Source organism: Hippopotamus amphibius, unplaced genomic scaffold (genome assembly GCF_030028045.1).
Source record: "Hippopotamus amphibius kiboko isolate mHipAmp2 unplaced genomic scaffold, mHipAmp2.hap2 H_1, whole genome shotgun sequence".
Taxonomy (NCBI): Eukaryota; Metazoa; Chordata; class Mammalia; order Artiodactyla; family Hippopotamidae; genus Hippopotamus; species Hippopotamus amphibius.
The window spans coordinates 2,710,515-2,731,920 of NW_026648280.1; the positions used below are offsets into that span (position 1 = coordinate 2,710,515).

The 21,406-nt window shown below is 54.7% G+C and overlaps 2 protein-coding genes and 1 long non-coding RNA gene across 3 annotated transcripts; 1 reads left to right on the forward strand and 2 right to left on the reverse strand.

Moving 5' to 3' along the window:
• Window positions 1–2,619: 2,619 nt before the first annotated feature.
• Window positions 2,620–12,444, forward strand: ZSCAN22 (zinc finger and SCAN domain containing 22). The gene is made up of 3 exons (XM_057719509.1): window positions 2,620–2,753; window positions 6,064–6,516; window positions 9,795–12,444. Exons 2-3 carry the CDS (start codon window positions 6,117–6,119, stop codon window positions 10,784–10,786), a joined length of 1,392 nt encoding a protein of 463 aa, XP_057575492.1. The 5' UTR covers window positions 2,620–2,753; window positions 6,064–6,116; the 3' UTR covers window positions 10,787–12,444.
• Window positions 12,445–15,935: 3,491 nt separating this feature from the next.
• A1BG (alpha-1-B glycoprotein) lies at window positions 15,936–19,735 on the reverse strand. Its single transcript, XM_057719498.1, has 5 exons — window positions 18,943–19,735; window positions 18,372–18,668; window positions 17,518–17,814; window positions 16,478–16,765; window positions 15,936–16,097 (listed from the first exon to the last, which is right to left on the reverse strand). The coding sequence occupies exons 1-5, from the start codon at window positions 19,262–19,264 to the stop codon at window positions 16,090–16,092; spliced, it is 1,212 nt and encodes a 403-aa protein (XP_057575481.1). The 5' UTR covers window positions 19,265–19,735; the 3' UTR covers window positions 15,936–16,089.
• A 147-nt stretch (window positions 19,736–19,882) lies between these two features.
• LOC130842932 (uncharacterized) lies at window positions 19,883–20,386 on the reverse strand. Its single transcript, XR_009050642.1, has 3 exons — window positions 20,289–20,386; window positions 20,033–20,068; window positions 19,883–19,947 (listed from the first exon to the last, which is right to left on the reverse strand). It is a non-coding gene; the product is annotated as an uncharacterized LOC130842932 (long non-coding RNA).
• Window positions 20,387–21,406: the final 1,020 nt, after the last annotated feature.

The window sequence follows — 21,406 nt, forward strand, 5'->3', positions numbered from 1 at the left end:
AGACCCAATGCAGCCAATAAATAAGTTTATTAAGAAAAAACAGTTCTAGAGTTTGATATGGACAGTGGTTACACAGGTGTGTGCATTTCTCAGCACTCATTGACCTGAGCACTGATATCTCTATTTTTTAAATTATCAGAAGGGACTTCCTTGGTGGTCCAGTGGTAAAGAATACGTCCTGCAATGCAGGAGACTTGGGCTCGATCTCTGGTCGGGAAACTAAGATCTCAGGTGCTTCGGGGCAACAAAGCCTGCGCGCTACATCTACTGAGCCCATGCGCCTCAACTAGAGAGCCTGAATGCTGCAACTAAGACCCAGAGCGGGCAAAAATAAAAAATAAAAAGTAATTAATTTAAAAATTATCGGGAATTCCCTGGTGGTCCAGTGGTTAGGACTCAGTGCTTTCACTGCCATGGGCCCTGGTTTGATCCCTGGTCAGGGAACTAAGACCTTCACAAGCCAGTGTGGCCCCCCCCACCCCCGCCAAAAAATTATTGTTTTGAAGGCACAGACTCAAGTCTGACTGCCTGGTTTCAAATACCCACCTCCTCATCATCTGCTTCATAACTTTTGATTTAAACCCTCTCTGCCCCCATTTCCCCCCATCTGCATAACAGAGGGTGGTGACAGTACCTCCTTGTCCCCGCACTGAGGAATTGGGCCAGCGTGGCACAGTGAGCCCTAGAGAAGCTCATTGGCTAGGGGTGGCATGGGGCTGCAGCACAGGGACTCTGTCTAGGCTCAGGGACCGTTTTAGAGGCAGGGGTCTGCTACCCAGCCCCCAAGCATGAAATCAGAGAGCTGCTTTCTATGTAGCCCTGAGCCCCATGACCCCTTGGCCAGGCTGGGTGCCAGGCAGGGATGCAGGGTGTGAAGGTAGTGTGGCCTCGGGCAGCAAAGGCCCTGTGCACTCTTCCTGTGTTGTGTTTCATTTCACAAGGACTTTTCACGGCATAATGCCTTCCATCCTCCCTGGAGACTCTCCCTGTTTTACCCTAGAAGAAACAGGCCCAGAGCAGGGATATGGGGCCAGAGGTCCAGGGCTTCCTGCTCTAAGTGTGCATCCTCCCCGGGACACCCTGGTGGATCCATGGTGGCTGTGCAGATCCCTGTACCAGAGCCCAGGTGGGGTGCCACAGACTAATTCCAGGTGCACAGATCACCCCATCTGTCCATGTGAACTCAAGGTGAACATCTTCTCCTCTTGATGCCTCAGTTTCCTTCCTGTACACTGGGCCAGGTAATGTTGCCTCCCTCACAAGGACAGAGTGAGGACCAAGCAAGCTGATGGAAGGTGCCCACAGCATGCCTGGCCCATAGCAAACGTCGGGGACTGTGGTTCCGTGAGCTCTGGAGGGGAGCAGGAGGGAGCAGGTCCATTTATGGGCTATTTGATGTTTTCTTTGGATAAATGTTACTAAGTCTTTCCCCATTTTTATTGTATTTATTTATTTATTTGGTGCCACTGTGAGGCTTTGCAGGATCTTAGTTTCCTGACCAGGGATCGAACCTGGACCCCCAGCTGTCCTAACCACTGGCCCGCCAGGGAATTCCCTGCCCACTTTTAAATTGAGTTACTTAGGGGCTTTGTTGTAAGAGTTCTTAAGAGGGCAGGGCTGGAGGGTGGGAAGCAGGAACTGCCAGAGAGAAAGCCTTCAGTGGTACAAAAAGGGAGAAAATCAGGGGTAGAGTTGGCAATTGGATGAATTGACCAGGCTCAGTAAGTGCCTGGTGTGCAAATGGGGCTCAGTGCAGACGTGGTTTATTGTTAGGATTATTGGGAATGGGCATCTTGGTGCTGTGCCTTTGACAACAGAAGTGGGACAAGACCACAAGGAATGCAAAGAAGACCCAAAGAAATGAAGGCCACCAGTGCCACCCAGCACTTGAGGGGTGAGATGGGTCTTGGCTGGGGAAAGTGAAGGATTCCTTGGATTAGGGTGCCTGTGGTGTGCCTACCAGTGGTCAGGAAGTGCAAAGGGACCATTTACACAAAATTTCCAGAAGAGACAAATCTACAGAGGCAGGAGGCAGATTAGTGGGGGGCAGGGGTGGGGGGCAGGGGGAATAGGGAGTGACTGCTTATGGGTATGGGGTGATAAAACTGTTCTGGAACTAGGTGGCGGTGATGGCTGCACAGCTCTGTAAAGATACTAAAAACCACTGAATTGTACACTTTAGAAGGGTGAACTGAAGGTATGTGAATTACAGTACCCAAAAAATGGTAAGATTTTTTAAAGGAGAAAGAAAATGGAAAGAGGACCAGATAAAGAGGCACTGTGACCACATCATTCCAGTGGCCTACACACACTACATACATGATACACACCTTCCCCCAGCATCCACAGCCCTCACACCTCTCACCTCACATCCCCTTCACCTCCTCACACAGCCCTCACACCTCTCACACACACACACACACCCCCACGCACCATGCACGGTTCCACCTCCCGCACACCCTCCGGCCGGATCAACTACACACTGCCACCACTCGCCCACGAAGTCACGGTAGCGGTCCCCTCGGCCCACGTGCCAGCTCGGACTAAAATTCCCGGCGTGCCCCGGGCTGCGGGGGCGGGCGACGCGGCGCCTTCTGGGAATTGTAGTCCAGGCGGGCGGGCCGGCGCGCCGGCTGCGGCGCACGAGACGCGGCGCATGCTGGGAGCCGTGGTCCCGGCTGGCGCGCGGGCTCCTCCCTTCAGCGCCGCCGTGTCGCCTCCCGGGAGTGTCCGCCCGCCTGCCCGCGGGTGAGGTGGGTCTGGGGAGGGTCCTGCTGGAGAGGAACGACAGGAGGCCCCGCAGCCGCGAACGCCCGATGGGCAGCGAGGAGCTGACCCCGAGCGGCGCGTGGACCGACGGACGGAGGGTGGACGTCACTGCACCGGTGCGGGGCCGGCTGACCCACCAGTTGTGTGTGCGGCTGGTTGTGTTTCTGGGTCTCACTTGTCTTGGTGTGTGTTTCCGACTGACAGGCTGGGAGCGTGGAGTTGGCTGGGAGGATGTCTGGCTGAACCGATCAAGTGCGCGACTGACAAAGAAGCTGTGCGAGACTTTGTCGGAGGCTTGTGTGCTGCTGTGAGTGAGAGGGTGTGTCTGTGACTGACTGTGTGATTTCAGGTGTGACCGACAGTCTGTGTCTGTGACTGGCGGAGACAGTGACTAGTGGTTATGAATGACTGTTGGAATGATGGTGATGCTGTGAGCGCCTGTTTATTGGACTGACTGAGTGACACTGAGAAAGTTTGGGTGCCGGGATATATTTTGGGATATGACTCACAGACTGTGCCTGAGGTAGGGTGTGTGCATATAACTATGTGATTGGAATATTGTCAGGGGGACTATATTTGGGTGATTTGCAGGGAGTTTACCAAGTTTGTGACAGAGAATTTGTGCTGTGCTATGCCTGCAGCTGAAATTATGTGACCTGCAGTCCCCCAGCTGGATTGAGGTCCACCAGCACCTTCTGTGGGCTTAGGCCTGGCAGGGGCTGTGAAGTCATCAGATTGCGCATCTGCTGCATGTTTGCTGTGTGCCAGGCCTGTTGCCAGGTCCAGTACAAGGAAAGAGCAAGAAATGAAATAACTGCCCTCCTAAGTTCGTTAAGCATTTGCGGAAAGGGGACCTCGACCTGATGCGAGGTCAGCACGTTGGAGGTGAGCTGGGCATGGTCCGCGTCCATGTGTCTCAGAGACTGTCATAAGAGATTTTCCAAAACAGTGGTTTGAGGGGTACAAAAGGGAGCTTGGAAATTGTGCTGCATTTATTGTCAATCCTGCCACCCCTGCACCCCCTCCTCTAAACAATGATAACCTGCATCAAACTCCACCTTTCCTGGTCCCTCTGTTTGCTCAGCACCTGTTTACTGTGCATTTGCTCTAGGCGCTGCGGCTCCAGCATGCCCAGTCTCTCTGGGGAAACATGGTGTGAGGACATTTTCCCCCGGGGCACTCAGAAGGATACTTAGCCTGCTCCCAGGTGCTGGGACAGCTCTTGGAAAAGATAACAGCTGGAGTGGGGACTGGAGGACTAAGAGAAATTAGGTGCAGAGGGGCATTTTAGAAGAGGAGAGTAACAGGGACAAAGGAATTGAGGAATTGGGATAACAGCAAGGGCAAGGTTGCAAGAGGCCCAAGTGAGCTTCACGGTGGAGTTAGGGAGTAGGACACAGCTTTACCAGAAATGACCAGCTGCCACTGGAAGTTTTCAGGATTGAGGTCTTGTTTTACATATGTTGACTTCTCCATGTGCCCAAGGTCATGGCTCAAGTGCCAACAGTTGTTATTTGTCATTTTGAGTATTATATCCTAGCAGGTGTAAAGTGGTATCTCACTGTGGCTTTGATTTGTACTCCTCTGGTAGCTGTCGAGGTTGAGCATCTTTTCATGTGCTTATTGGCCATTTGTATATCTTGTTAGGAGAAATGTCTAGTCAAATCCCTTGCCCATTCTTTAATTTTGGATTATTTGTCTTTTTATTATGGAATTGTTCTAGATACAGGTCCCTTATGAGATATATATTTTGCAAATATTTTCTCCCCTTCTGTGGGTTCCCTTTTCACCTTTTTTTTTTTTAACCTTGCCGCAGAGCTTGTAGTATCTTAGTTCCCCGACCAGGGATTAGCCCCTGCAGTAAAAGCACCAAGTCCTAACCAGTGGACCACCAGGGAATTCCCCTTTTCACCTTCTTGATGGTATCCTTAAAATCACAAAGGTTTTTAATTCTGATGAATTTTATCTGTTTTCTCTTTTGTCACTTACCTAAAATGACTTTGCATTATTTTTAAGGGTATGTGGAACATTGACCACAATTAACCACACACTGGGTCACAAACCAAGTCTTAGCAAATATCAGAGGATTAAAATTGACCAAAGGACATTTTCTGAGCACAACAGAGTTAATCTGGAAATCAGTAGTAAAAAGACAATTAGAGAACTCTGAATTGTTTGGAAACGAAGCAGCAGAGTTCTAAGTAGCCCATGGTTCAGGAGGAAACCACAAGAGACGTTAGAAAATATTTTTAACTAAATGATAATGAAGATGCGAAACCAAACTTGTGCTAAAGTTACGTTTATAGGGAAATTTATAGTCTGAAATACATGTATTAGAAAAGAGAAAAGGCAGAATGTCAATCTTCTAAGAATTCATCTCAGAAACTACAAAATACTTAGCAAATAAAATAAGGGTATGCCCCTGTGGCTCCCTCGGGAATGGGGTGTGTTTCAGATAGGAGACAGATCCACTCTGTGTGAGAAGAGCATATGCCTTAAGCAGCTTGCTGGTGAGGTCAGGGTTTGCTGGGTTTGTAGCTCAGCAGCTGCCCTTCCTTTCATTATCTGGGAAACTTTGGACAAATCTTTTTCTCCTGTCTGTTTTCATACCCATAAAATGGAAAGAAAGCTCCCACCTCCTGAGTTTGCTGTGAGTTTTTTTTTAACTTTTTACTTTATATCGGAGTATAGCCAATTAACAATGTTGTGATAGTTTCAGGTGCACAGGAAAGCGACTCTGCCATACATATACATGTATCTATTCTCCCCCAAACTCCCCTCCCAACCAGGCTGCCACATAAAGTTGAGCAGAGTTCCCTGTGCTATACAGTAGGTCCTTGTTGGGTATCCATTTCAAAGATAGCAGTGTGTACATGTCAATCCCAAAATCCCTGACTATCCCTTCTCCCCAACCTTCCCCACCGTAAGTTCTTAGTCTGTGAGTCTGTTTCTGCTTTGTGAATAAGTTGGTTTTTGTCATTTCTTTTTCGATTCCGCATATAAGTGGTATGCTACGATATTTGTCTTTGTCTGACTTACTTCACTGACAATCTCTAGGTCTATCCACGTTGCTACAAATGGCATTATTGTTGTGAGTTTTAGATGAGTTACTATATGCAAGCATTTAGAAAGGTGCTCAGCATCAAGTGGGCGCTGTCCTGATTATTTCGATCATCTGTGTCTCTGTGAGAGTGAGTCACATCTCACAGGCCCCAAGCTCGCCTCTGCCGTACTCAGCAGCGGTGAGGCAGGCACCCAAGTTCACACGATGACAAAGTTCTGCTCTTTCTGCAGACCCGGTTCCAAGGCTGCAGCCATCCCGTATCTCACTGGAGGTCTGCTGCCCAATGGCCATCCCCAAGAGCCCTGTGAGCCCGGTGCCCTGGGAACAAGATGGCTTTCTACAAGTGAAGGTGGAGGATGAGGAGGCCAGCCTCTCTCAGGTCCAGGAATCTAGCTTTGGCCACACTGCCCACCCCGAGGCTGCACGTTTGCGCTTCCGACACTTCTGCTTTGAGGAGGCATCCAACCCACACGAGGCCCTGGCCCAGCTCCGTGAATTCTGCCGCCAGTGGCTGCGGCCCGAGGTGCACTCCAAGGAGCAGATGCTGGAGCTGCTGGTGCTGGAGCAGTTCCTGGGCGCGCTGCCCCCTGAGGTCCAGTCTTGGGTGGGGGCTCAGTGCCCCAAGAGTGGCGAGGAGGCTGCTGTGCTGGTGGAGGATCTGACTCAGGCAGTGGACAAGAGAGGTGAGGGGGCTGACCGGCAGGTGCCTGTGGCACACCAGGGGCAAAGCCTGGACTGGGATGTGGGGTGCAGGTTTGGACTGGGGCTCCCTCACCCTCACCCGCTGCGGTAAGCGGGTCTGCTTTGACTGCTACCAGATGAGGGGGCTGGATGCCTGGGGTGGGGGCGGGGGCAGAAATGCCGTGTGTCCCGACGCACCCCCTCGGAACCCTCCCTGCGCTGACCCCCAGCATCTGGGTGAGACAGACCTGCCCTAGGCTAGAGTGGGCGCCATCGCTCAGAGATCCACGCGGGTGGCGCAGCCCAGGGAGGTCCCACGGGACAGCAGGGGGACCCAGCCCTGAGACAGCCCAGAGCAGGGAGTGAAGGCTCCTCCCAGAGGGCCCAGCCCCACCTGATGGTAGCATTCGGTGGGGCGGGTGTGCCAGGAACCAGGACGGAGGCCGTGGGCGGGGGGAGCGAGGAGTTTGGCCTCGGAAGGATCACGGAGGCTTGGTACATCCAGCCCCTGCTCTGCCTCCTCCTGGCTGTGTGACTCTTTTTTGCCTCAGTTTCCCTGTCAGTAAAATGGGGATTGTCGTTGTAATACTCACCTCAGTGTCATTAAGAGGTGTGAACGAGGCAGTCTGTGCAGCCTATGAAGCAGTGCCTGCACAGATCAGACACGCACTAGCTGGAGCTGTTAGGAAAATGTGCTCAGCTCCTTGAGAAATGAACCTTTCTGAGAGAGGTTGGTCAGATCTGCTCCCTTGGGCCCATCAGCTATGCCCGGACGGATGTCACAAGGATGGGGGGGGGGGGGGGAGGGCGTGGCCCTTTCCTCCTATAGGGTCAAGAGAGTCTTCAGAGAAAATGCAAAACAGCACTGAAACAGCAAGAAAGAACTACAGTCCAGGCAGGGGGAATGGTGGGAGGCAAAGGCCCCATGGTATGATATGGACTGGTGCATTCTGGGAAGAGCAGGGGGTGCATTGTTTCTAAAATAGAGGAAGAAAGGGTGGTCGGGACCCAGTATTTTTGGCTGGGAGGTTGGAGGAGTTAGTGGGACACCTATGGATTTAGAGGAGGAAGAGATTCTATAGCTGAAATCCCGACTTGGCCACTAGCTAACTGTGTGATCGTGTACAGGTTACTCAACCTCTCTGAGTTAATCATGTGGTCTTGTACCAATTACTCAAGACCTCCCGTCAGCTGGGCCTCAGCTTCCTTGCCTGAAACACAGTCATCAAAGTGCCTCTTTCTGAGAGCAGAATGAAGCTGAAACAAGGCAATGAGAGTTACCCACTGCACTCGGAGCCCAGCACAGAGCAAGTGCCAGTCGTGGCCAGCAGCCTTGGGAGGCACACAGCATCGTCCTCCCTCTTGCAGATGAGGAAACTGCGGCCCAAACAAGGGCAAGACTGCCCAACCCTTGGAGCTGGGGAGTGGCAGAGCTGAGGCCCCACTGTGGACCTAACCAGCAGTTCATCGAGCCACCCCCCTTCCCGGAATCTGTCCAGTAAACGATGCCTGATGGAGCGCCCTCAGGTGCCCTGTGCACCCGTCAAGGCTGGGTCCGTTCAGGAAAGCTTCTGCCTCGTACACAAGCCAGTCTCCAGCTGCCCCTTAGCTGTGCTCTGCCGTCACAGCACATTATAAAGAGTGGGCCTCGGGCTTCCCGGGGACTCAGGGAGGCCAGGTGGGGGCATCACCCACCCACAGCAGCAGGTGTCCACTTGGGGTTCAAGGTAGAGTCTACTGAATCCTGGATTGATCCTCATTCAGCCGGTATTTACTGGCCATCTGCAGACCCGTGCAGGTCCAGGTGACAGGGACCTTGTGGGAGGCACAGAGCTCAAGCCTGCCCTGAGACGCATGTACACAGGCGCCTGGCATGCTCGCTCTCTTTCAGATCCGTTCAACCTCAGGGTTTTCCTCCTGACACTTGAGACAAAATCAGGAGCCTTAAAGAATGGAGAGTTTGTGGGGTTGGTGTGAGGGGTGGATGGAAACCTGTGATACAGGGCTTTTGGTTTTGTTTTTGTTTTTTGAAGTATAGTTGATTTACAGTGTTGTGTTAATTTCTGCTGTACAGCAAAGTAATTCAGTGGTACATATATATACATTCTTTTTAAAAATATTTTATTTATTTATTTGGTTGCGCTGAGTCTTAGTTGCGGCTCCTTAGTTGTGGCTCACCAGCTCCTTAGTGGGATCTAGTTCCCTGACCAGGGATCGAACCCGGGCCCCCTGCATTGGGAGCACGGAGTCTTAACCACTGTGCCACCAGGGAAGTCCCTACATTCTTTTTTATATTCTTTTCCATTATGGTTTATCCCAGGATATTGAATATAGTTGCTTGTGCTATACAGAAGGACCTTGTTGTTTATCCATCATATATATAATAGTTTGCATCTGCTAATCCCAAACTCCCAGTCCATCTCTCCCCCATCTCCCTCCCCCTTGGCAACCACAAGTCTGTTCTCTATGTCTGTGGGTCTGTTTCCGTTTCATAGATAAGTTAATTTGTGTCACATTTTAGATTCTACATATAAGTAATATCATATGGCATGTGTCTTTCTATTTCTGACTTCACTTAGTATGATCATCTCTAATTCCATCCATGTTGCTGCAAATGGCATTATTTTGTCCTATTTTATGGCTAATATTCCATTGTATATATGCACCCCATCTTCTTTATCCATTCATCTGTTGATGGACATTTAGGTTGTTTTCATGTCCTGGCTATTGTAAATAGTGCTGCAGTGACCATTGAGGTGCATGTATCTTTTTGAATTATAGTTTTGTCCAGGTACATGCCCAGGAGTGAGATTGCTGGATCATATAGTAGCTCTATTTTTAGTTTTTTGAGGAACCACCACACTGTTTTCCATAGTGGTTGCACCCATTTACATTCCCACCAACAGTGTAGGCAGAGTCTCTTTTCTGCACACCTTTTACAGCATTTGTTATTTGTAGACTTTTTGATGACAGCTATTCTGACTAGTGTGAGGTGGTACCTCGTAGTTTTGGTTTGCATTTGTCTAATAATCAGTGATGATGAGCACCTTTTCACGTGCTTTTTGGCCATCTGTATGTGTGACACAGGTTTTGATGGTGTGGGAAGACAGCCTTGTGCCCTTTTGTCATCCAAGACACTAAATGAGAAGCTTTCCTTTGGAAATGGGGCCAAATATTAGGAGTGGCCCACGTCTCCCCTTTCGGAGTGAGGCCAGGGCCCAGCAAAGGGGGGAGGCCTGGTATGGAAAAAGTGGTGACGCTGTGGTTCGGATTGTTGCAGGCTGGGTGCTGGGATCTGAGCTCTCAGAGCTGAGCTGTAAGCAGAGCCGTTTGGAAGAGTCAGAACCATCCGACAGGGCCCCTGAAACCCTGGGAGGAGGGCTTTCCCCGGGACCCACCTTCAGCGATGCCTGTGAACCCGAGGGCAGCTCGGAGAGGCAAGCCAGGCTCTCAGGGGAGATGTGGACGAAGTGTGTCACCCAAGAGATGGATTTCAGAACTTCAGGGCCTCACAAGGACACCCCCACAGACCAGCCCAGCTGCGAAGCTCCTGCCTTGGGGGACAGTCCCAGCGTGTGGCCTGATGTCACCTCCCAAGAGGAGACTCCTTCCGAAGAGAAGCTGGATCCGCTGGATGCTCGTGGGGCAGAGCCTCCGGGCACGGGCTCGGGGTGGGCGCCCTCCAGGTGTGGTGAGTGTGGGACGCTGTTCCAGAGCCCCTTGGCCCTGGAGGCCCACCAGAAGAGCCACGCTCGGAGGACGCCCTACACCTGCAGCGCGTGCGGGAAAGCTTTCAGCCGGAGCGCGCACCTGGCCCAGCACCAGGTGGTCCACACAGGCGCTAAGCCTCACGAGTGCACGGAGTGCGGGAAGGCCTTCAGCCGGCTCACCCACCTGACCCAGCACCAGCGCATCCACACCGGGGAGAAGCCCTACGCGTGCACAGACTGCGGGAAGGCCTTCAGCCGCAGCACCCACCTCACCCAGCACCGGCGCATTCACACCGGGGAGAAGCCCTACAGGTGCGACGCCTGCGGCCGAGCCTTCAGCGACGGCTCGGCTCTGATCCGGCACCTGCGGACGCACTCCGGGGAGAAGCCCTATCGGTGCCGGGCTTGTCCCAAGGCCTTCGCGCAGAGCTCCTCCCTCATCGAGCACCAGAGGGTCCACACGGGGGAGAAGCCCTACAAGTGCAGCGACTGCGGGAAGGCCTTCAGCCGCAGCTCAGCCCTCATGGTGCACCTGCGGATCCACATCACCGTCCTGCAGTGACCGAGGACGCCTCCCCACAGAGGCTCGGAGAGAAAGCGGAGTTCAGAAGGAGCTGGGGGGGGGGGGGGGGGCGGAGAGTGGGTGACCAGTGAATTGCCCCCAATGACACGGTGCTGCAGGGCAGACTGCGGGGCTGTCCGGGAACCACTCTTCATTCGGGAACCCAGATGGAGGCCGCTGATGAACATAAAGCTGTGCAGACCCGCTGGAGAAGCTTTTGGAAGGCTCCCACTGCCCTCCGTACCCCACGCAAGGCCCTCTCCCAGAGAGGACAGCTGGGCTGAGGGTGTGGATTGGTCCTCGGAAGCAGGGCAGTCGGGCTCACGTTGCTCTCAGGACTCAGTGGTCTCCGGATGCTTGGGGCGGGGAGGCTTCTGCTGCACACTCCCACATGGAGTCTCTTCTTCCGGTCCTCTCCTGCCTAGCACGGGAGGGAGACCTGCCTGTGCCCACCTCTGTGCCTTTGCACATGCTGTTTCTCTCCACCTTTTCATGTCTGACCCAGGGCCGGCTTCTGAGGCTGCCCCTCCAGACCCTCAGCCTCTCCCACATTTTCTCTGTCCTGAGGGTGCTGTTGGCCGCTTCTCCTTCCCCCTCCTTCCACATCCCACCAGTCATCAGCCCTGTTGGCTTTCCTTACAACCACCTCTACTCCATCTTCTCCACCGTCATTACCTTCTGTGAGCCCACACCGACTGTCACCTGGATTCCAGCAGGGGTCTCCTTCCTGGCCCCTTCCTGCCTTCATCACACACACACACAGCACACAGCACACACATCCCAGACCACACACACACACCACACACATCCCAGACACACACATCCAGACACACACACAGCACACACATCCCAGACCACACACACACCCCACACACATCCCAGACCACACACACAGACACAAACACAGAGACACACACACACAGCACACACATCCCAGACCACACGCATACACCCCCCCCCCCCACACACACACACACTGTTGTTCCCTTTTCCTCACCGGCCTCCAGCAGGCTCTTTCCACAGCCCGAAACTGATTGTGTCTCTCCATGGTGGGAAGCTCTCCACTGCGTCACCTTCTATAGCAAAGCTTCCTGAATGGGTTACAAGTTTGCTAAGACATAAGCCGCTTTGGGTGCCAAGCCGTTTCTCCAGTTACCTTCCTATATGTTTATGAATATTGTCATTTTTCTGTGTGTGTGCAGTGAAGTGAAAATGGTTTCAGAGTACTGCCCTGTGGGATAAACCTCAAGCTCCGTCACCTGCCATTCACAGTCATTTGTGACTGGCCCTCAGCTTTGTGTCCCGTGGCCCCACCTCCCATACACCAGCCACATGGAACAGTATGTGGTTCCTGCAGAAGCCATACTTGTTTCCCGTGGACGTGCCTTTGTGCCTGTGCCTGGAACCCTCCTCTCTTCTTCCCTCCAAGGTGTCTCCAGTATCCCTCCCCAGCCTCCTCGAACAGACTTCAGCTTGCCCCCCTGCTTCCAGAGTGCCTCCTACTTACTCCTCTTAAACCTTCTACCATATTATATGTACTCCTACAGCGCTTAGCGTTTGTGTTTCCGAAGGACACTGTCATCTTCCAAGAGCAGGGGCCGTGTCTTTATTTATTTGGCTGCACCCGGTCTCCGTTGCAGCATGTGGGATCTTTTCGTGGTGGCACGCGAACTCTTCGTTGCAGCATGTGGGATCTAGTTCCCCGACCAGGGGTCGAACTGGGACTCCTGCATAGGGAGCATGGAGTCTGAGGCACGGAATCACCAGGGAGGTCCCAGGGAGCTATGTCTTATTCCCGGTATCCACAGCACACAGGGCAGCAGGCCCTGACCCGTGTCTGCTGAATGCATGACTGATGCCTTCCTGGAGCGGGTCAGCACGCTGCACCCTGCGTCACCCTCAGAGATGCTCACGTGGCTGTCTCCCCACCAGCTGTGGGCCCTGCAGGGCAAAACAGTGCGACTTCTCCAGGGCGCCAGCACTCAGACCAGCCTGGCATGCAGGGGCTGTGATAGAATGTTCCTGTATTGAGTCTGCCCTCTGCAGCCCCAGAGCCCCCTGGTGCCGTGGACCCAGTGGCTGCCAGCACCCTGTCCGTGTGCTCTCTGCCTTCTCACAGGTCTGCATTCCTGTCCCTCTTTCAGGGTCCATGTCTGTCACTGCCTGTCGCAGCCTGTGTTCCTAACTGTCAGGGCCTCCGCCTTCTTCCCTCTGTTTCCCTGACGACCCCATCACGAGTGAACCAGCTGACGCCCCCACACTGTTGTGTGCCGGTCATCGTCACCATCTCTCCCTGTGTTTCTTGCTCCATCTTGGATTCCTTCCTTCTGTGTCACGAGTAAACAGAGACGGACTGACAGGTGAGGTTCAGAACAGGGAGGCTGAGACCCAGGGAGACGGACACCTCACGTCAGCACCTCTGAGAGAGTCCCAGGTACACGTAGACACAGGCCGACTTCCACACAGGGTGCGGCCACGGGCGAGAGACTGAGGAAGTTGACAGACATGGGGGGAGACTCAGAACACGCGACAGACGCATGCGGCATTCGGACTTTTATTTGCTACACGCGGGATCTAGTTCCCTGACCGAGGATGGAACCCGGGCCCCCTGAATTGGGAGTGTGGAGTCTTAACTGCTGGACCATCAGTGACGTCCCATAAGGTCATAGATTTCTTATCAGAAATCATAAAGGCCAGAAGGCAGGGAAAAGCATTTTTTTTTAAAGTGCTGAGGAAAAGAACTGTCAGCCCAAATTCTATATGCAGTGAAAATACACTTCAAGAATGAAAGCAAAATAAAGACATCCTCAAATGAAGCAAAACGAAGACAATCTGTTGCAAGCAAGCCTGCTCTAAAAGAAATGGTAAAGGGACTTTAGATGGCATCCGTTTGATCTTTAAGATATGTATGATGGTTGAAAGCAAAATTTATGACATTGGTAGGGTTTTCAGTGTATGTTAATGTGGTATATATGACAACCACAGCATAACGAGAGGAGGGTATCAAAATTCATTCAGTGATATAGTTGAGATTTGAAGACTTTATATAAATTATGTCAAAGGAAACCATTAGTGTACAAATTTTTTTTTTAATTTTTAAACAGGGGAGCATAAAGAGACCTATATATTGATAAAGTTTCTACATCCCACTTTAAGTGGTAAAATATGAATTCTAAGTAGACTGTGAAGAGTTAAGTCTGCATATTGTAATCCCTAGAGAAATCCCTAAAAAAAAGACTATACAAAGAGATGATCAAAAACTCAGTAGATGAATTAAAATGGAACCTGAGAAAAAATAATCCAAAAGAGGGCAGGAAAGGGGAAACAGACAGATGACAGAATGAACAAACAGAAAAGAAAAAGGTAGACCAAAACCCAAGCACATACATTGTTACAAGTAAATGGTCTAAACATAACAATTAAAAGGAATTTTTAAAAACAAGAAAATAAAAAAATCTACTTTAAATATAATGATTTAGGCAAGCTTAAACTAAAAGAGTGGGGAAAGGTATATAATGTGAAAACTCCATCAAAGAATGCTGTAGGTGAGTATATTAAATCATACTAAGTAGACTTGAGAACAAGGAAAATTACCAGGAATAAAGAGAGAAATTAAATAGTGATAAAGGGCCAATTCACCAAGACGACATAATTCCAAATATGTATGCTTCTAACAACAAAGCCTTAAAATACAGCAAACAAAAACTGATAGAGAACTTCCCGGGTGGCACAGTGGCTAAGAATCTCCCTGCCAGTGCAGGGGACACGGGTTCAATCCCTGGTCTGGGAAGATCCCACATGCCGGGGAGCAACTAAGCCCCTGTGCCACAACTACTGAAGCCCATGTGCCTAGAGTCTGTGCTCTCCAAAAAGAGAAGCCACCACAGTGAGAACCCGCACACTGTAACAGAGTAGCCCCTGCTCTCCCCAACTAGACAAAGCCCATGCCCAGCAAAGAAGACCCAACACAGCCAAAAAATAAAAATCAATAAATTCACTTTTGAAAAAACAGAGCTGAAAAAAAGTAATAGACAAATTCGCAATTGTCGTTGGAGACTTCAACGCCTCTCTAGATTCAACAGAACAAGAAGACAGAAAATCAGTAAGGATACAAAAGAACTGAACATCATCAACCACCTGGATGTAATGCATGAAGTTGCCAATAGTCGACCTTTTTTATCCACAAAGAAATAATTGCCCATGATTTAAACTAACACAAACATATCTTAAAGCATAACATTAGGCTGTTACTAACGTTCACCCCCAAAAGTCCACCTGAAGGAAAAAGAAGAAATTAATTCAAAAGTGGGTAGAAGGAAGGGAATAGTAATTAATGATACAAGTAGAGATTCACAAACTAGAGAAGAGACAATACAAACATGAGCAAAGCCAAAAGGTGGTAAGTTCTTTGAAAAGATTAATGTAATTGATGAGCCCCTAGCTAGACTCACAGAGAGACAGGGAGAAGGGACTCAATGTCAGTCATGAAAGCGGTGACATCGCTACAGACCCTACAGGCATAAAAAGAATGCAGGAGTATCATGAGCAACTCTTTGCCAGTAAATCAGACCTCTCAGAAGAAACGGGCAAATTCCTTGAAAATACACAATGTATCAAGTATTCGTGGATGCCAGCCTAACACACAACTGCTGTATGCCAGCACTTGGAGGGCCAAGCTCCAGGCAGGGGCTGGGCAACAGTGCAGCAGGGTGTCTGGGTGGGGAATGGAGGGCTGGGCGGGTGGGGAAGAACACAGAGGACTCCCACTCCTCCCACAGCTTCAGGCTCGGATGGGGGCGACCTGGCCTCCGGTTGGAGCTGCAGTCGGGCACCACCACCTGGTGGCCACTCAGAGCGGGGAGACAGAACTCCAAAATGCAGACTCTCTCAACTGCCTCCCAGAACAGCCAAGGTATGTCTGGAGCCTCCAGCTGCCTGCCCGCACCTGCTGGGGACTGGGCAGAGGTGACTGGGAGTAGCAGGCAGCTTAGTGGAAGGAGGCGGAAGAAGGGAGTCTTGAAAACTGGGGGCCCAGGAGCCACACGTCAACACCCCTACCCTCAGGATCCAGCCCAGTCCCCTCAGCCCTGGGGCTCCAGGCCCCCTGCACCGGGGGTGCCATTGGCCAAAGACACATTTGAAAGTCTGTCTTCACGTTTATTCATTCCTGGCGTGGGTGAGGGAGCGCCGGCCCCCCTCGCCCCAGGGGGAGTCCAGCTTCCAGCTGCAGGAGGAGGGATCAGAGCCAGGCTGGAGACAGGACTTCCCAAGGACACCGTCAGCAGCCTGGGTCTGCAGCTGGATCAACTTCCTGGACAAACGTGACCAAAGAAAAATGGCAGGGGAAGGAGGCTCCCTGCGCCCTCCCCCGTGGTGAGTGGGGCAGACCTCACCAGGACCCCTCAGGTAGGAAGCGGCTCGGTCAGCTAGCTGCCAGCTGAGGCCCCTCCCACACACAGCCCTGGGCCTCCCTCCAGGTGCTCCAGCTGAGCAGCCACTCTCTGCCTTAGGGCCTTTGCCTGTGAGGTTCCCTGCCTGCAGTTCCCCACGCGCACCGCAGCAGACTAGGCCAGGGTGGGGCTGGGGGGAGGTGCGGGCAGAGCAGGCCTGCAGGAGGGTGTAAGCGGGCAAAGCCGGGAGCCGCCGCCGCCGCCCACCGGACCGAGCTCCGCCGGCCGCCTGGGGCTTCACCTGCCACCTGGAGCTCCACCGGGTCGCTGAGCTCGGACAGCAACAAGCGGGGCCAGTGGGCGCGGTAGCGGCAGCTGTAGGTGCCGGCGTGCTGCGGGCCCACGTAGGGCAGCGCGAGGTCCGCGGAGCGCTGGGCGGCGAAGACCACGTCCAAGGGCTCCTCCTCGCCGGCCCGCAGCAGCAGGAAGGAGACGTGGGGCACGCGGCCCTCACAGCGCAGGACGGCCTCGCGGCCCGCAGTCACGGCCCCCGTCCACAGGGGCCGCAGCTGCGGCTTGGGCAGGGGCCCTGGGCGAGCAGCGGGTCGGTCAAGGGCCGCCCCTCGCCCCAGGCAGCAGCTGCCTGCCCGCCCCGCCAGCCCAGGGTGCTGGCCTCCCACGGGGGTCACCGCGCTGCAACCGTCCTGCCGCCTCTTACCCGCCCCACCCCCCACCCCAGACCGAGCCTGCTCTGACACTTCCTGGGGGCCCCGAGGACAGGTGAGGGGGAGGAAGACACGACCCAGGGGAACGGGGTTCCCGCAGAGGGCACAGCCCAGTCAGTGGTCTGGGTGAGGTGGGACCTGAGCGGGAGTCTGCCTGGCCTCTGCCCCCAGGATGAGGAAATCGGAGGAACACACAGACCCCAGGGCCGGCGGGGCCGCGGGCAGGATTACACCGCAACCCTCCCCCGGGGGCACCTGGGCCCAGGCAGGGACGGGGTCGTAACCTGAGCACAGCGGACAGGGGCACCGCACAGGGAAACTAAGGCACGGGCCAGTGCGAAGCCGTCAGGAAGCTGAACCCTAAAACCTGGGTGCGCCCTCCACGACCTCCACCAAAGCGCTACCCGTAGCCCAGGTGTTCACGTCGGTGGCAAACAGGCCAAAATGCGGGGCGTCCCGGGGCCCTGGCGGCCGCCCTCCCGCCGCCCTGAGGAGCCGGCTCTGCGGGCAGGACGGGGGAGGCCAGAGCGCTTCGCGTCGGCGCCCCGGCGCAGGCGGGCAGCCCCGCTTGGCGCACGGGCAGAAGGCGGCTGGCGGCGGCTGTGCCCACGCTCACCGTCCACGCGCAGCTCCAGGGGCGCGCTGGGCGCCGAGCCCGCGAAGGGCGGCGCCGTGTCCGCGTAGACGCAGCTGTAGTTGGCCGAGTCGACCGCCAGGACGTCGCGCAGCTCAAAGTGGGCCTCGGCGCCCGCGGGGCTCAAGACACCGTGCACCCGGCTCCCGCCCGTGCCCTGGCGCACCAGGGCGAAGCGCACGCCGGCGCGGGGTGCCCGGCACCGCAGCTGCACCAGCGTCCCCGGCGCGGGGCTCAGAGTCGCGGGCTCGGCCGACAGCTCCGGCGCGGGGAGCGTCCCTGCGGGGAGGACGCGGCGAGGCTGGCGCCCAACGCCGGATCTTTCCGCGCGAAAGAGGGCGCCCGGCTCCCTCTGCTCGCCCCCGGGAGGCCCGCCGCGACTGCCCGGCCTAAAACCGCACAATCCTCCCGGCCTGCCGGTCTCCGTCCTCCCTGGACGCTCGCCCACACTCCTGCACTGTCCCTTACTAATTCCTGTGCCCATAAAAAGAGGGGGGTGAGGTCGTGTTTTGTCGGAGGAGCACCTGCCGCCCCCGCGCCTGTCGGCGTCCACTCCTGGGCTTTGCGCCCCTGGTCCGAGGCCTTGGCGAGTCCTGCAGCCCCCACCTGGCCGCGTCCACCTGGACCCCGGAGCGCCCGCATGGCCAGACGTGCGTGTGGACGCAGTTCTTCTTCGCGGGTGCACGAGGCGGGGGCATTGTTCTCGCCTCAGCGGCGGAAACCCAGGCCGGGCTGCTGAGTCGGGACTGAGCCGCGCAGTTACAGGGACGCTCGCCTGGGTCTCTCCTCCCGCTCCCCCAGGGCAGAGCGCCCCCGCCCTCCCAGCCCCGGCTCACCATCGCTCAGCAGCAGCTCGGCCGGCGCGCTGTCCAGCGACCAGTGCGCGAGCTCGTCGTGCAGCCGATAGCGGCAGGTGTAGGCACCGCCGTCCTGCAGGGCCAGCGTGTGCAGCTGAAAGAAGACGCGGTCTGGACTGGTGCTGGCCTGGGGTACCTGCAGCACCTCCTCGCCCCGCCGCAGCTCGAAGTGCACACCGCTCAGGGGCGCCACGCAGGTGAGAGTCGCGCGCGAGCCTGGGCGCAGGACCTCGGCGGACGCTGTACCGACAGTCAGCGTAGGTGGCGGCGGCGTGGCTGCAAGGCAGAGATGGTCACTGGGGCGGCCAGAGGCCCCGACATCCCCGCTGTGGGCCCGTTCCTTGGAGCCCAGCCTCCAGACCTCTGCCCCAGGAACAGCCTTCCCTGTGGCAAACCTTGCAGCTATCAAGGTGGGGCAACTGTGTGGCTACTGTCTCCCAGACCCAGTCCTGGGTGGGCGTGCTCAGGGTCGGGGGTCAGGGTAGACGCTGCTCTGTCCTCCCGGAGCCTCCTCCCCCAGGAAGCCCTCTGGGATGGTCCACACACTCACCCAGCTCCTCTATGGTCACAGGGGCACTGGGCTCCGAGGGGGCGCCTGCCGCGTGGGTCCGGTAGCTGCAGCTGTAGTTGCCAGCCCGGTGGACTGGGAAGGTGGCCTGCCTGTGCTCTGGCGCCTCAGCCACCTCCAGAAACTGGTCGTCCCCCTCCCGCCTCAGCAGGAAGGTCACACCGCGAAGGCCCCCGAGGCACAGCAGCGTGGTGTTCAGGCCCGGCGTGATCCAGGGCACGGGGCTGGTTGAGAGCGAAGGTGGGGGCAGCGGCTCTGTGGGTGGGGTAGGGTCACGGGTGGTTCCGCATGAGTTGGGAGCCATGGGGCCCCAGCCAGCCCTGGACCTCGGCACTCATGGAGCTGTGAGGGAGCCAGGTGCTGGAAGGCGTTGGAAGGCATTGGTGCGGCGGGGGTGGGTGAGGGGGTGGCGGACAGCGGGGAACACAAGAGGAAGCCGGGTTCAGGGCCCCACTGTGGGCCAGGCCTGCCCTAACCACTTCCTGGGGATTCAGTCATTTATTCCTCACAGCCTTCTAGGGTCGGTGCAAACACCACCCTTATTTGACAGATGGGGAAACCAAGGCTCAGAGATCCCCTCTGCTTGCCCAAGGCCACCAGCCTCTCGGGGAGGGGGCCGGAAGAGGACAGGGAGAGTGAGGAGTGGAGGGAGGGAGGCCTCTCCAGCAGCCCCTCTTCCTGACTCCGGGCCCATGAGCCCTCTCTCACCTGCTCCAGTCACCTCCACGAGGTTGCTCAGGCTGGTCCACCCACTGCCCACATTGTAGCTGCAGCGGTAGAGGCCCCGGGTGTCACCGGTCACTGCTCCCAGGGGGAATCTGTACTGGAAGCCAGGTGAACCCAGTTGCACCGGTTCCTGGGCCACCCCATCCTTGAAGAGTTGGAACTCCTGGGCCTTCAGGGGGCCCTCGCATGTCAGTGTCACGCTGGCCCAGGGTTCCAGCAGCGATTCAGCCTCTGCCCACAGGGTTGGCCTCGGGTCGAAGACTGGGTGGGGACGGGGGTCGGAGTGAGGTGCCCAGACAGGGGCTCACCCCACAGCCCCCACCATGTCCATGCCTGGCCCACTTACCTACAGCCTCCTCGCTCACTGGGCTCAGGGCGAGACCTGCAGAGACCCACCTGTGAGGCCCAATGGCTGTTATCTGCCCCCCCCCATTCCTGGCCCCGGGGACCGCAGGGCAGATGCCTCACCCCACAGCAGCAGGAGGGCTGCCCGTGCGGACATGATCAGCCTCACCCCAGCCCAGGAGTGTCTGCTGGGTGATGGGCGCAGCCAGGGCACCCTGGGGGTGTGGGAGTGGGGCAGGGGTGGGGAGGGCACTGACCTCCCTGCCGTAGCCCTTCCGGGAAGGCAGGGCTCCAGGGGTCGGGACAAAGGTCGAATCCAGGCCTCAGGAGTCTCCGCTACAGCAACAATCAATAACTATGCAGAATGAATAAACTAAATTAATAATAAAGAGTAAAATTAACAAAATAAATGATGTAAAAACAGTAAATAATAAATGAAGAAAACAAATAATAAAATGATTTTGTAGTAAATTATAGCAAATATCTTCAAATAATAGAATGGAATCATAGTTAGCAAATAAAATTACCAGGACGTAATAAAATGATTAGACTGAAAATAATGATGAGAATAAGGATAAAACACTAAATATTAAAAATAGATAATGCAATTAATGACAACAAATTAATAATAAAAGTAATAAAATAATAAATTATAGAAATAGTATAATAAATAAAAAATACATTAAAGTGGGAATTCCCTGGCCGTCCAGTGGTTAGGACTCCTTGCTTCCATTGCAGGGGGCACAGGTTTGATCCTTGCTTTAGGAACTAAGATCCTGCAGGCTGCACGGCCGGACCAAAAAAAATAAAATAGCTGAAAGTATAAATGAGTATGTAAATTGATGACCTTTTTATAAATAAGAATTAATAATCCATGATAATAAATGATAAAGTAAAATAAGTAATAAAATTGAGGCAGCTACCGCTGTGTGCTCAGTGTCGTGTGCCTCCCCCACTCCTAGCATCCTGGTTTCCTCTCCGCTCATCCTGCCTCCCAGCCTTCACTGTCTCTTCCCTCTGCCTGGAGGCTCCTCCCCCAGTGACCCTCAGGGCTCAGCCTCCCCAAGAAGCCTTCCCTGAGCCGCCAGTGCCACGTGGCCCCTCTGCCCCAGTCTCTGCATGTCCTCGGGATGTGTGTCCTTCCCAGCACCTCCATCTGCCTGACCAGCCTGGATGGACATTGTCCCAGTGTTCTCTCTGTCTGGCACACAGGAGATGCTCAGTGCAAGCTTGTGGGACGCATGGGTGAGGAGTGAGAGCTGGGAGGTTTTCACGGGCCCTCGGCAAGCAGGAGATCTGGGACTGCACACCCAAGGTGAGGACCAGACCTCCAGGAGTGGGATGACCAGACCTCTTCAGGGGTCCAGAATGAGAA